This window comes from Candoia aspera, chromosome 3, assembly GCF_035149785.1.
Source record: "Candoia aspera isolate rCanAsp1 chromosome 3, rCanAsp1.hap2, whole genome shotgun sequence".
NCBI lineage: Eukaryota > Metazoa > Chordata > Lepidosauria > Squamata > Boidae > Candoia > Candoia aspera.
In genome coordinates this window covers 108,767,928-108,783,980 of record NC_086155.1, presented here as the reverse complement: position 1 = coordinate 108,783,980, position 16,053 = coordinate 108,767,928, and the positions used below count along the sequence as shown (strand labels likewise).

Sequence of the window (16,053 nt, the reverse complement as noted above, 5' to 3'; positions counted from 1 at the left end):
TATGATCCACAGAGACCACAAAGATGAACCTTTAGATAACATTCTATGAGGTGCAAAGGGCTACTACCACAAAGGAAAAATCAGTTTATGTAATTCCTAAAATATTCATATGGACCCATACTATTTGGTGGCTCCTTGTGTGTGATTCTTGGCTCTTCATAGGAAACCAGGTTGTCTTAGCTATTTTGGATAGTATTTTCTATATGCCCTCTTCATTCAACATGCTGTCTACAGTTATGAGAGTTGTAGTTCCAAACAGTATGAAATACTCCACTCCTGTTGGAAAGTTTATGGATGATTAAATATGTCAGCATAGTAAATAAGAAGGTAAGATGATTCGTTCATGTCTCCTTTGTTTTGTACGTGTGAAAAATATCTTAAGTTTCTCCAAACACTTGGATTTTTAACCCAGCTATTGCTGTTTGGAAAAATAACTGTAAGAGTTTAGCAAAGAAAAATCCATGCTAATTGCATGCCTACTTCTATGTACAAACTAAAGATACAGACCTGGCTTTAATTTATCTTTGAGATATGGTACCATTTTGTACTCTTTTAACACGAGTTCCCAATCCAAATCAGGTAAGGTCAAATTGGCCAATGTTCCTAAGCATTCTATCACAAATTCCTCCTCTTCATCATTAGATATCTGAGCAGCTAGATCACCAACATAATCCTAAACAAAGCAAACAAAGCAAGATTTGAGAGACGTAAAAGAGGAAACATCAGGAAATCAATGAGAACCATTGCATTAACTCAGCCATACAATTTTTTCAAAATCATTGCCAGGCTGATGTTTTACAGTGAAAACCAGAAATGATCAAGTTTAAGTAAATGCTTAATAAAACTGCTGTAGACTAATAAATTCTATTGGTTTCAGCCAAAACTGAATCAGCCAAAAGTCAGTGTTTATAGTTTTGTATTCTTCTTTCAAACTTAATTTTCTCCATCCTCCTTTAGATTCACAAACAGGAAAAAATAATGTGACTTGAATAAAAAAAAATAAGGAGGGATTGTTCACTACTTTTAACCGCTGTTTTTTCTGGATAGATGGATGGCTGAATTCTGGTATTATATTTATTATATGAAATTCAGTTTATATGCATTATTGTAGCAATTTTGTTAAGCAGAACAGTTATTATACTTACAAGGAAGATACAGGGTGCTAACACGGAAAAGACTGCTCATCTACAATGGTGTTCTCTGAGTAATCATCTGTTCCTTCATGCATATGGGGTTCCATACCCGTGCAAAGTTTATGTCGGGAAATTTCGTTAGCTGAGAATATTTTAGGTGGGAAGTCTACCCCCTGCAAATCTCATAGGCAGGGCTCCAGCTCTCCTCTAAGTTCCCTAGGACAAAGTAGCAGCATCAGAAATACAGAATGCATGCTGGTGCAAGTAACTTTGGAGAAAGTGGCTGGGTTGTGTAAATGCACTGATGGCTGTTTGAAGAACGCAGGTTACAGATCAGAATCTATTCTTTTTCATTATGGTCTCTTCACATCACATATACAGGTGCCTAATAATCTTACCTAAAAGGTAGAAAGTCAGCTGCCAATTGCAAACCAACATGGAACAGCCCATGCAAAGGACAAGAATGACCCTAAGTATTCATTCAGTAATGCTTCCACATATGGAAGTATAATATCATGTTGCTGCCTTGCAGAAGCCTGGAATCAACACTCCTTGGAGAAGGGCAATTGAGATGCGCGTTGCTCTGGTAGAGTTTCATCAGACTGTGGAAAAGGTAGGCATGACAGAGTATAGAAGAATGCAAGCTTTTCCAAGACTTGTTTCATAAAACATTGTGATGAAACTGGGAGTCCCCTTTGGGGAAAATAATGAATAGTTGTTGAGAATGGCAGAAAGACTGTCTCTGAAAATCTAACAAATGTAACAAATGGGCAACTTGGTAGCAAGAATGGAAACAGAAGTGGGATGGTTGGAAATGATGCCACTTTTGAAAGAAAAGAGATTTCAGATATAAGACCACTTTGTTGGCACAGAATTAAAGATACTTGTCTGGAGGGAGGGGGAGTCATCTTTTATATATTTGTCTTTTTCTTTCTTTTTTTCTCACTTTCTTCTATCTCTTTTTATTTTTTACTTTTTTATATTTCTTGTAGTCTGTATTAGTGTTTTATCTTTGTGTTTTAAAATCATAATGAAATTAATTTAAAAAATTAAAGATCACCCTGAAGGACAAATAACTCTCTCACATGTCACTCTGACATTACTGCTACAAAGAAATTACAGTGCAGGTAAGTGGAGATCTGCCAAAGATTCAAACTGCTTTTGTATGAGGCTAGTAAGAACACTTGATACATTTGATCAAAAGTCAAAAGACAGACTGGAAGATAAGAGATTAGCAACTAAACTTTTGGGAAATACGTCAGAAGAAGATGAGAGTGAAGAAAAAATAACTCTATAGTTTACAGAGATTGCTACAAAATACACAGCCAATGATGACAAAGCTATTTTCATCTAAAGGGTAAAAATGAACTGGCTAACTAAATCTAGCAGGCATATAATAGGGTCCATCTAATTGAAAGATGCAAAAACTGAAAACCAGATGAAGTTTTGTGTATAGAAATGTGTGATGGAAAATCAATGTCCAGCTATCAGAACCTCCAAGATCTACTGAGATCTTAGGCTAAATGAACCATGCTGCCACTTGCGGTGATTGTAGGTTTGAACAATGCAGTTTATCTGGATTCTGGGATAACATGACTTTGCCACAGAAGATGAAAGTATGACATCCAGAGGCACTCTGAAGTGACAACAATCCACACTGGAAATTGATGCAGAAAGAGAAGAATCTTGGTGGATCAGTAAAATGAGACAGAAGCCCAACTGAGGAAGTCTGCCAGATTATTACCTAACCTGCCAATAATGTGTGATTAATGAGGAGCCTTGAAGGATGGTGTGAAAGCTGAAGCTGGCAAGATGGAAAGCAAAGAGCCACAGACCAGACAAGTCCGTTATGTAAACAGGTTGGGAAAAGAGCAGCAAAACACATTTCAGCTTGGGAAAAGAGCAGCAAAAATTCAATTAGTATTCAAAGGCAAGAGAAAGACCTATGATTTAAACCTTGGGCCTGACACTGACACACACACACACACACACACCTGGATTCCTATGCTCTATGGTAGCCTATCTTACGTGTGAATGAGTTCTTCTAGTCAGTTATGCTGTTAGTTGCCTAGTGAGTACTGAAGGTGGGTTGAGCATTGAAAACATTGCAATTCAAACTGTTCCCATATGAAGTCTGGCAGATGTGCCAATTCCAGATGCACTGGAACTTCTCATAACGTTGGCTAGGCTCTCTTTTCTTTGTTCAAATAATAAACTACATTGGAGTTGACCAATGTTGTTTGAACAACATGGTCCCAAAGGATAGGTTTAACAGCTTGAAACATCTCTACTCCAACAGGGTTCTAGGGAATTGATGCAAAGAGAAGTTGCTCCAGGTATCCATTTCCCATTGTCAAATGATTTGGTATGGTCCCTAGTATAGGTGCACTCAGCAATTTGGCATGCCATGGACACCAAAGCAGTAACCTGGCAGAGAGGCAAAAAAATCACAAGAATTGAATATATCTATGTTCAATAAATTTGACTGATCATGACAACTCAGCAGAGGATTTCCAAAAGCTGACACACAAATCAAAACTGCCTAATAGATGTAAGGTACAATGAATGTGTTACAATAAAATGTTATGAGACAAGAGAACCCAGGAGTCAATGTATGGCTATATGTCATTCAGACCTGGTATGTAACCATGACGTTACAAGAGTTTTCATTTTGTGAAAACTCTTAGTGCAGACAAAACACAAAATGGGAGAACCTGTAATTGGAAAGTCTGAGTCCATGGCAAGTCAATGATAATTTTTGCAGCATGGCCAAGGTGTGGGCATATGATCCTGAGACTGGTTAATCACAAGTAATCCTCCTATATTGAGTTTCATGGTAATAATTCACTTGTTTCTGTCTCAAGGGTTTAAAACTGGACAAACCTAAGCATCCTTCTTTGGGATGGTGAGAAAGTGGGAATAACTATCAATGATGCAGGCCTCTATGGAACTCGTTCTACTGATCTCTTACATAGGATAGTATGTATCTTTTAAAGTCTAAGTGGTTGAGGAGTCTAAAAAATTGTAATATATAATCACTGGAAAAACTACTGTATAATCGGAGATGACTTTCAAAAACCAGAGACTATAGTAATTATCTCTCCTGCCTCCAGATTGTTAGGAGTAAGATGGTAGATGAGACAGTCCCCAGAGGGAAAATATCCAGCTGGTACAGAGATTGAGAGAAGATACACAGTATTCTGGGTATCAGACTGTCTGACCCGAGGATGAGAGCAGGTAGGCCGGATAAGTAGTGAACAACAGGCCTGTGGATGGAATTGTAGGACAGAGGTTGAAGGGCTCTATGTCACCCAATCTTGTATGCTGTTTTTCTCATCTCAAGCATCTACCCATGATATTGTCCATGTTTGCTCAAAAAAGGCCTTCCTAATCAAAGGGTAGATCCTCTACTTGATTACAGTATTCCTTTGAAAGACCCAGTGTTTGTCACCATGCCTAACACTGGAGAACAATTCAAAAGGTTAATGCTGCCATGGATTATTAATAGTAATCCACTGCAATCAATCAATCAATCAATCAATCAATCATTTATTCATTTATTCATTCATTCTTTGAATTTCTATCACCACCCATCACTCCCAAAAAGGGGACTCTGGGCGGTTATGGCCTTTGTCAGCTGGGATGGATTTCATTTGGCTCCTGGACTACCCTAAGACGTGTATTTTGAGCTTTGGAGTGGTTTGTAGAGTGGTAATGGAAGTAGTTGTCTCCTGTTCCCCTTCACCCCACCACCCCTAAAAAGACCAAACGAACTTACAAATAAAAACACAGGCTTTGGGGGTTTGTGGGGGGGGAACAGGGTGGAAATGAGGGCAGTGCGCTACTGGGAGGCTAGAGAAGTGAGGTTAATGGCCTTCTTTACACTGTAGCTGTAATAACAAAAGGAATAGCCTGAATCTGGGAAAACTCTAGAATCCTAAATCATCTATCATTTCTTCAAAGAGCAACTCCAGGAATATCAGGATTGTGCTAAAGGGACATAATGCTGCCAAGGAGGACACAGATCCTGCATCTCATGCTCTGATGCCATGGCAAAAGCTGCAAGCTCACTGTGTAGAGACAGCTGTGGTCAGACCTTCTAAGATTTAGTGAAGTCACTAATGGAGGAAGGTGAGGGTGGTATCTGGCAAAGAATTGTTAGACCTGGCATTGGTACCAAAGCATAATGAATGGTGGCTTGGGATTTTTCTTCTTTTTATCCTTTGAACTCTCAGATTCATTCTTTCAATTATATTTCCTCTTTTTGACTTATCTTCAGATGGAGAAACTACACATAGTACACAGAAGTTAATGAGCAAATGATCAAGAATAAGGCAGATGTAATCCCAAATAAAGAAATGACCTTGTCAATTGTGAACTTATTACCACTCCTGACTGGAAACCTGATAGTTAGCCACTGAAGAAGTAATGTGAAACAAATTACCATTGTTCCAAGGCTATTAGGCACTGTGGGGATTAGGCTACTTGAAAGTGAATTTCCATCCAAGAGAAAGGCTCAAAGCCAAAATGAATTATTTCTTCAAGCCTACTTTGAAAATTTTTGGTGTTGCACACGTGTATCAACTACTTGGCTCTCACTAACATAAATAGGACTAACTAAATATAATAGCAGTTTACTATCATACCTGGACTAATTACAGCCACTGGCATCAGAGTCTGTCAGGAAACTCAAGAGGCCAATGCCCTTATTCTGTTAGTTTGGAGCTTTCTCACTCTTTTTTAAAAGAATGAGGAATGAAAGCACAAAATGGAAGGAGAGAAATAATAACAATCAGAAAAGTTAGGCTGAAATTTAAAACTAAGCTCAGTTCTTCACAGGAAAGGCAGAGAAAATTCCTAATGAGGTACCTTCTCTGGCAGTCAAAAAGGAACTGAGGGGAGAGCAGAAACCCTGCCTGTCAGCATGCATAATGGGTAAGCTTCCTGTCTAAAATGTCCACAGCTATGAAAGATTCCTGATGTAGACCTTGTGCAGGCACAGAGCCAAAACGTAATAAAAAATAGGTAATAGGTGCGTATGATCATATAGTTAGTTCAATGCAGAAGTGAAATTTAAATCAATGATTTCTAGGTCTAGAGCTCATTTCTATATGCAGAAAAGCGATCAGAAAAGCAGTATCATATTAACTGATGACAGCCTAATATTTCAAAGGCCACATGCAGATAAAGAACAAAAATGTTTAATTAGTTTAATAATCATCAGTTACTAATTCAGTGTTTGCACACGTTCAGTTAAGGATAGCAGTACGTATATTTAGTAAAATCACTGACATGCCTTAATTATAAGTTGAACAAGTGAAAGGTGCTACACTATAACAAGCCCCAAAATTCCACAGTCCTGTGCAATTCCAACAGAATTAAGGCACACACAGTCATTTAAAAAGGATCAACTGCTAGGTGTGACATGAGTTTGCTTCATCCAATATCTCATTTCAGAAATCTAGAACTTGAAAAGATGGAAGTTACTATCCTTACAATAAACAAGAGCTTACAATAAATAAAGTTTTAGTTGGTCCATCATGTTGAGATATGTTTCTAATCATCTTCATTAACAATGGGTCCTTGAATTTCAGTGCTCTCTTCATCAGCATTTTCAGCCCATTTCCTGAAAACGTAGGAAGACAGATGAAAAATTTATGAATCAATTAATTATGCTGTCAGTTCCACAGTTGCCATCATAAAGCTGATTTTTTTAAAACATAAAGGAAACAAAAATGATTTTCACCTCACTCCTGACCACTGTGCTAGGAGCCAAACCCGCCAGTAAAACTACAAGCAAGGCTTCCCCAGCCTTTCCCGCTGCATCTAAAGCAAGAGCTGTATGGAACTACAGACAGTAACCTTTCAATTACTGAGATCCCATGCCATTTAGGACTTTAACATCTTAAATTGGACTTGACAGCTCACAGGCAACCACTGCTTTCAGGACTGCTGTTATGTGGCCCCATTAAGAGTTATATGGCATGGTTCATTGAAACAAGGCTATCTTGGTCCAAATAGCATTGTAGCTAACGCATCAGCCAAAGCTGAGCATAGGTCTTCCTTGCCACCAAGACTATCTGTATTTCTAATGACAGGAATGGAACTGAGAAGATTTCTCAAACTATGTACCTGTTCTTTCAGAAGGAGCACTACCTTGTCTAATACTGGTTATCGTCTAGTTCTCAGGCCAGAAAACCACCTAACCACAACACATTTGTCTTATCTAGATTCAGCTTCAGTTTATTAGCTCCCATCCAGTCCATCACTGCCTGAGACAACTGCAAACCACCTGCATAGTCCCTGATTCAAATGGAGGCAGAGCTGAAAGTTGCATACTGATGATAACAAATTCTGAGGACTCTGGATGACCATCCCCACTGGTTTCATATAGAGACAGAACAATAGAATAGAAAGAATAAAACCTATGGGATCCCACAACTCAAACATTATGGAATGGAATAGAATAGAAATTGCTCAGTGCCAATCTCTGGCGGCAATCTTACAAGTAGGAATGGAACTACACAGTGCTTCCAATTCACAGACTACTGAGCCATTCCAACGGTAGTCTGCAATCAATGATGTCTACAGTGAGATCCAGGAGAATAAACACAAAAATACTCTCCATGCCTTTCTCCCACTAAAGATCATCAATCAGCACAACCAAGGCTTTTTCTATGCCATATCTAGGCCTTAAACCAAAATGAAAGATATCCAGATAATCTATTTTCAAGCCCTTTCCAGTGCTCTCATGTCTAAGGTTTGGCTAAAATTATATTTAGGTGAAACATCATCACATTCCCAAAGAGCAATATTAACAGATTTTCAAAAGCACAGATATAACACATTTAACACTTTCTAACTTGTATCAGATTATTTTAACACAAAAACAGAGGAAATGCTTATAATTTTTCCACACAGTACTAAGATTCTGAATACAAAGTTCAGAATATATAAACGAATAGTATTATCAAAAATGTACTAAAGAATTCAGCTGTAATCTAACTTGATATATAAGCAGAAATGAGAGCCAGTTTTGTGTAGCGGTCAAGGCATCAGGCTAAAAACCGAGAGACTGTGAGTTCTAGTCATGCCTTAGGCATGAAATCAGCTGGTGACTTTGGGGCAGTCATTCTCTCAGCCCTGGCAACGGCAAACCACTTTTAAAAAACCTCGCCATGAAAACTGCAGGGACTATTCCAGGCAGCTGCCAGGAATCAAAAACTGACTTGAAGGCACAAGAAAGTTAAAAAGTGGAAATAATTTTCCTAGGTTTTTTTTTAATATTATATTTAAATACTAATACTTCTTGACATACAGTCATTCTAATAACAAAAGACATGGAATGAAATGTAGAGAAGAAAAGAGGTTGAAGAATTCTCTGGTTTTCTATCCATTTTCATTCCTTTCTACCCATTACTTTCCTTCCTATAAATTACTCTACTCAACTTGAACACAAGATATTTTGGAAGCCGGGTAAAGTAATAGATAATATTATATATATATAATTATAATCATACATACATACATACATACATACATACATATATATATATATAAAATTATATATAATTATATATAATTCCAAAACATAAAAGGATTGTATTATTTTAATCAAAATAATTATTTGGTTGAAGAGGAAAATGCAATTTGGCTCACAAAACATTTTACACAACCAAATCTCTCTAAAGCCAGTTGTTATATTGCTCATAGCCAGCCAGCAACCTTGACCATACTCTTAAATACTCACCTTCACAAATTAGTTGTACATTCCTCTTGTTAGCAGCCAAATTAATGCAGAAGGAAATGAGTTCCAGATCAACACGTTCATCAGGACACTCAAGCAGCATCTTCATTAGCTAGCAACATATGAATTTTAATCCATTAAAATTTTCAGGACATCTATTTGTAGCAGCATAAAGTGAAGTAATTTCTCTTTAACAGAAAAGGGGAATCTTTTTCTATTAAGGGCTATCAATCCACAGAAAAAGTTAATGAGGTGGTAGTCAGAGGCAACTGATGGATGGGAATGTTTTATAAGGTTTGACAATTTGTTAACATGGCTTTGCCATCTGGCCTGGGGAACTGGTGGTAGTAGTATGGAGCCTGCAAAATGGCTGTACTGTTAGTGAGAATGATTGCACTCTCCTGCAGATTTTTTTTCTGGTTTTAATATTTTGTATTATTTTAATGTTTTTAACAAACATTGTTTTTTTGTTATTTTGTTGTATTGTTTTGTGTTTTTAACTTCGTATGCCACTCAGAGTCACATATGTGAGATAGACAGGTACATAAATTTAGCAAATAAATAAATAAATGGGAGGTTCCAGAAATTGGCAGATAGGGAAACACTGTTAATAAATAATTCTTTCTTCCTGCTATCCATCTATACCTACTGTATCTCTCACAAACACAAAGTAGAAAAAATAGCAAGAAGCATACAGAACACCATGTAAATGATCAAACACCAGTAGTATAACAGATGAACCTGTGTGCCAAATGTTTTTATGAATATATCATGATTATTACAGCTGATAAACAAGTATATGAAACAGCAAAATAAATGAATTATGATAGAGCATTAGCCAAAGGGCAAAGATGGGAGATGCCCAAGTATCATTCTTTAGGTCTAGACATTTAATATGCCTCTTGCCTTGATTTCTTGCTTGTTCTGAGGAAAAAAATTACAAGACAAGAAAATTTTGCCCATTTTAAAAACTGGAGGATTAATTGGTCTCTTTAAGTTCTTATGATCTTTAAGATCTTTATTATCTACAACCAGTGTCAGTATTTTTATATACTCTGAAAACCAGAAGCTGAATTATTCATTCCCATATGTTCTGGGGTCTCTTATCACAGCAGCAGCACTGAATTCACCTCTCCTTGGTATTTTAAAACCACTGGCTATTACAGTACTTGCTCTTCCTTTTAGCTATGCATCCATTGCTGCTTCTGTTGGCTCCTTCTGCATATGAACAGGAAATGCCAGCAGGCACTCTGGATCTTGTATTTCCTAAGAAAGCATGCTAAAGTGAAAGACATATTTCTATCTCTCAAAGTATTTCCTGTAGAACTGCACTCTTGCTCTCTGAAAGTAGAATCTTGACTCACTGCTCAGTTACTTGAACACAGACAAACCCTTGGGTTCAATTTTCATTGGATATTTTGCTGGGGAAACTAGCTATATCCAACTCAATGCACCTTTGGTTTCCACACAGAATTAAAGCATTGGCTTTCAATAGGAAGCTTCTAAAGAGGCTTGCTACAATCCAGTGTAATTGCATGTATGGTTTTTGGTATCATATTCAAACAACTAGCAATGGAAAATGAATGAGTTTGTAGAATGGTAATACTTAAAAGCATTGCTTAATAATAATTGAAGTCCAAGCTGCATTTCTTTCTTTCTGAAAAGAGAAATGTTGAGGGCGAGGGGCTGCAAAGTTGATTAAAACAGGAGCACCAAAGGGGATCTCTCTCACTCTCTATTAGCTCTTTTTGTAACCAAATCTACCATACACAGAATTTTTCCATAAGAGGATAGAGAACAGTCAAGATTTTGATTGTAAAAATGGGCCTCAAGAAAAGTTATATAGCCCTTTCCTGGGAATTGGACTTCTGGGGAAGAAATGGTGAGCTGAAGACAGCTCTGCTAAAAGCACAGAGGATGACCGCAGCAGAATAAAGAGCCAGCAAGTAGAACGGCTTTTCCTAATTCCTTTCTGGACAAGGAGAGGACTTGGGATGGCCGCAAGTGCTCCAGACAGTTGCTTCTTGCAAGGAGACCGCAAGACAGCAGTCTCTGGCAGGTGTAAAGCTCTTGGAGATGACGGAATAGCCATCTTGCTCAAATCATGGTCAGCGCCTTCAAAAGGACACTGGATTTACATACTTCCTTTTCTAATCACTTTGGAATTTGCTCGTTAACTGCTTTTCAGCTATTTTGAAACTTTGAATGTCTGAAAACACGGGGGGAGTTTCCTTCTGTGAGATTCCAACCAGCCTCTGACTCAGAAAACGAAACCCTTTCTGAGTCAGAGGGGGAAACAGAAACTTACCAGGCAGAAAGCGAGAAAGCGAAACCCAGAGATGAGTCAGCAGTGCAGGAAAAGTCACAGACACTGATTGGTCAGTCTTTGGAGGATTTGAATCCTCCAATCAGCGCGTGCGAATGATGGGTGGAAAAGCGCGTGAAGGAGAAGGCAGCCTGATTGGCTGCAGAAGGGAATAGACACACAAGGATTGGCATAAAAGGCAGACAAGCGAAGAGCAAGCTGCTGGAGACAACTGATCCTTAGAGCTCGCAGTTCCAGAAGAGTCTTTACCAGCATCGGAAATGATGTCTGTAGCCAGAGGGGAGTCAGTGCCAGTGTTTCCTATTGGAGAGGACCTGGATCCTGCAACCACTGCGACAAAGGATCTTCTCCCTGTCGAACCCAGCAACCTCAGCCTCACGTCCAGCTTTGGACCTCTTCGTTGTCATTGTGCATGTTCCAGACACGCTTCCAGCCTTGCTTCAAGTTTCCAGCCATGTCCAGAGTATCCAGTCCAATTTGTCATGCTTCAAGCCCTCAGCCTTCCTCAGGATCTCCAGTTCAGCCTTGCTGTGCTTCCAGCTCCCAGCCTTATCCAGAGTGTCCAGTGCAGCTTCATTGTGCCTTCGACCTCCAGCCTTGCCTTGAATCTCCAGCCCAGCCTAGCCGCGTCCTGGTTGCCTAACGTTGTTCAGGAACTTCACATCTATCTTGTCGTGAATCGGATTTTCAACCTTGTCTAGAACCTGTGGTCCAGTCCGGTAGTGATTCAAGCCCTTCACCTAGTCCAGAACTTCCAGTCCAGCCTAACTGTGTGCCAAGCTTCCAGCCTAGTCTGGAATCTTCAGCTGAGTCCAGCCTTGCTTCAATTTATCAGCCTTGGTCCAAGTCTTCAGCCTTGGAGTATCCAGCCCAGCCTGGAATCTCCAGCCAGGTCCAGCCTTGCTTCAAGTTATCAGCCTTGTTCCAAGTCTCCAGCCCAGAGTCTCTAGTCCAGCCTGAGTCACCGAGTCCAGTCCAGTCCTGCCTCTAGAGCCAAGCCTCGTACAGTGGTTCCAGTTCAGTCTCACCCAGCTTTCCAGTTCCAGCGTAGTTCGAGTGGTGTTCCAGTTCATGGATGTTTGTCTCCAGTTCCAGTAGTGCCACATGCCCTAGTTTCTTCCAGCTTTCCAGGTCCTGACAGCAAATCCTGCTCTGCTGTTTTACCACAGTCTCCTCCTGCAACCTTGCCAGTTTTCCCGTTGCACCCAGTTGGTCTTGATCAAAATCAGTCTAGGTCTTGATCAAAATCAGTCTACCTCTTGACCATAAGGACTTATTTATTGTAAATAGTTATTTAATAAAGAGTATTTTTATATTAAACCTGCCTGGCTGCCTCATAGTCTGAACAGGACACCTTCAATCCTTAGCAAAAGAAGTTTTAAATACAAGTTTAAGGATTTTTTTTTAAAAAATATTTATTTTGGAATAAACAGCAAAAGGGCGATTAGAACTTTGATTCTGGAAAGTTACAAATGGACTAAGGGTCCAGATAGATTAAAAATAAGATTTTGGAATTAATTTTAAGAATCATTCCCATGGGAAAATGCTTTTGTTTTGAATTCTTTAAAAAAAAACCATGATAGGATGGGACCTTGAAGGTTGGACATTACAGGAAACTAGAAGGAACTAAAGGTTACAATTAAAGGGTAAGAACACTTAAATTTTACTTACTAATACCGAATGGAGCAAAATATTTTAACATTGGACATATTGAAGGATATTTTTGAATGATGGACCTGAAGCTAATTTTAAGAGTGTCTGCCTCTAAAGATAGACTATGTTCAAAAGGTGTTATACAAGAGGAACAAGTTTTACTGGAAAAGACTGAGACTGATCTGAAAGTGGGTTTTAAAAATGACAGGCTACAAGAATGATATGGAAAAAGATGCTACACTGGACATACAAAAGAAACCAGCTAATGTCTTAATAATTAAAAGGGATATACAGTACAAATAACAAACCAAGAAAGTGACCTGGATATACTGGATTTACAAAAGAGGCTTGTTAAACCTTTGAAGAATTCTGTGAGAAGGAACAAAGAAAAAATGAAAAGAAATCAAGTTCTAGGACATTATTTGAAGAGACTAAAGATCAAGATTGTTAGAAGTAAAAGGAAGCATATAAAATTGGTTTATTTGATCAAGGTTAAAATAGATATGTTGTTGTTTCTGGTAACCCTTAATGGACTTTTGTGGATCAGGACTGAAATGACAATGTTTTAAGGATTTGTTTATAGATAAGAGATGGGATATGGGAGGAAGAGATCATTTGTTGTATTTTAAGAGAAGGTGGTAAGTTACTAAAATTGTTTATAGTTGTTGTGATGAAGGTGGAAGTCATTTTTTTATATATCTTTTTTACTATATTCTTATTTTTTCTTTCCTTTCTATTTTTTCTATTTTCTTTTTTTCTGCACCTTCTATTTTTTTCTTTTTATTCTTTTTTTTTTTAGTTTGCATTAGTTTTTTATAATCATTGTAAGTATAATTTTTAATAAAATTACTATATGAAAAAAAGAAAATTAGATAGCCTTTTCCTTGACATTCAGAAGCCATAAAATACAGTAATACTGATTTGTTTGAGTGGAAAGAGCTACCAAGCACAATGTATCTGAGGTTCACCTTCTATCAGAGATTGTCAGGAAGAGATGGACTTTCCCCCTGCCTTCTGCCCTTACCTGAGGGGGAGAGTTTCAGACTGGAGAGATAGGTGAACAGGATGCAACAGTGTAGGAAGTCCCCATTCCTTGCTTGTTCTCCAGAGGACAAGGAAATTCCTCCCAGACACTCTGACTTCAAGAAGGATGGAGGAGTAGGACTTCATCAGCTGAAATACAGCTGGAGCTAGAGGGAAGGTCACAGGCCTATGAGTTTCTTCATGCTTAGGAGCAAAGCTCCTAGCTCTTCTATGGCCAAGGAAGGAAGGAAATGGAAACAGACCTGATATGAAGACTTAGTCAGGGAAGAACAGAAGCAAATGGCCTGAGATTAGACAGGTCCGTTGCAATAAAAACACACAGGGATCTACCACTCCCCCCACCCTATTTATTTATTTATTCCTTGCATTTCTTCACCACCCATCTCGCCAAAGCAACTCTATACAATAGATGTTATTGATCAGTCATCTGACCCTATCAAAAAGATATAAAAACAATACAAAGAAAACAATAGGACATATTCATAATAAACAGTCTCCCCTGCAGTCAACCCCAATCTGTTCTAGGTAGTTCCATTCTCTTCAAAATGGTGTTTGACATAAAAATTGCAGTATTCCTACTACATGCAAGTTTGTTCCCTGCAAGAAGTATGACAGTTTTTTCCAGGTATCCCAATATTTCTTAGTTTTTAAGTAAGGATCTAAGTAAATGGCCCTTTCCACAGAATATAGTTTGAAATCAAATACGTGTGATATCTTCAGCAGCTGGTGCACCACATATACAAAGTCTTTCTACAAATGGAACTCCATGGAACCTCTCGTATCTTACCATGGAATTGTTCAAAGCGTGCTCTAGAGAAAGCTCTTCTAAGATGCTGGGACATATAATGTACTTTTCTATCTGACAGGCTGAATTGTGTTGAGCCAGGTACTTCAAGAACTTAAGACAGATAGGACTTAACCTGCTCTATATGTTCCTTGTCCAGGCTCCAGTTGTACTTAGTCTGTCTATTCCTGAAGACAACCACCTTGGCCTTGGCCTTATTAATGTTAAGATATTTAAATACACAGTATGAACTGAACCTGTGCAGTAATCTTATCATTCCTACCTGGGAGCGCACGATTAATACCATTATCATCTGCATAAAGTGGGATGATTACACATTTATTTTTAACTTTAGTTCATCTGGATCTGCCCGATATATAGCCTGAACTTTACATTTTGCAACTGGCTTTCTTCAAATTAACAACTTTTCTATTATCTATAATAAAACTATCTTATGAACAGCTATGGCCTTGAATCTCTGCCTGTGAGTCGTTTAGTTCTAGTATAGGTCTGGGTGAAGGCTGACATTTGAGAGACCACTGGGGAAAGTTAAGTATAGATGTTTGTTTTATCCCATCTGTGCCAGAACAAACATCCAGCTTTGCTCTTTCCCAATAGTGAAAACCTGAAAGGAAGCATATTCTGCCCTCAGTCATCCTCCAGGCAACTAGTTACTATGGGGTTGTGCAGCCTGGGGCAAGTGTGTGTGTGTCTGTGTACGTGTACGTGTACATGTACATGTACATGTGTGTGTGTGTGTAGTGTATGTATGTATGTATTATTATTTATTAGAAGCTGCTGTAAGAATGAAACTTGAAACTTAATTACAGCCAGAGATCAGCATAGAACAATATAATACAATTTTTTTTAAAAAAAATCACAAAAACTTACAAAACCAGTCAGGGTAGAGTTAAACCTGCTATGGTATGTACTGATAATAAAAAAATAATAAATTAAAGGTATAAGAATATGTATCTGTAAGAATAATTAATACACTATTAAGAAGCTATTATAGCCAGAGACTTAAAACTTTTTTTTAAAAGTGCCATAAACTTATTTATGCATATTTAGAACTGAAAATGAATCCTTTTATTAAAAAAAGTTTAAGTATGTCATCACTACTGAACTGAGTTCCTATACAGGAAAAAAAAAGGAGGAGGAGTCCTGTAATTTTATCTAGAGTAGTTCAAAGTTTTTGGAATAATCCTTTAGTCTGAGTTCCATGTTTCCCATTATGTCTTCATTTAATTTGATTGCTACTCGTGCCACTTCAAAGGAAAGTGTAATTGCTGCCAAATAGGAAATATCAAAATTAGATTTGTTCTGCTTTTACTGCGCCCATTGTCATCTTTTCTTCATTTAGAAG

General features: G+C 38.1%; 1 protein-coding gene across 1 annotated transcript in view; it reads right to left on the bottom strand.

The window, feature by feature from the left end:
• Window positions 1–16,053, bottom strand: part of KIFAP3 (kinesin associated protein 3) — a 72,621-nt gene that overhangs the window by 29,025 nt on the left and 27,543 nt on the right. The window contains exons 12-14 of the mRNA XM_063298555.1: window positions 8,884–8,992; window positions 6,647–6,759; window positions 508–673 (exon numbers count right to left, since the gene is read on the bottom strand). Coding sequence (XP_063154625.1) covers window positions 508–673; window positions 6,647–6,759; window positions 8,884–8,992 — 388 coding nt within the window. The remainder of the gene's footprint in view (window positions 1–507; window positions 674–6,646; window positions 6,760–8,883; window positions 8,993–16,053) is intronic.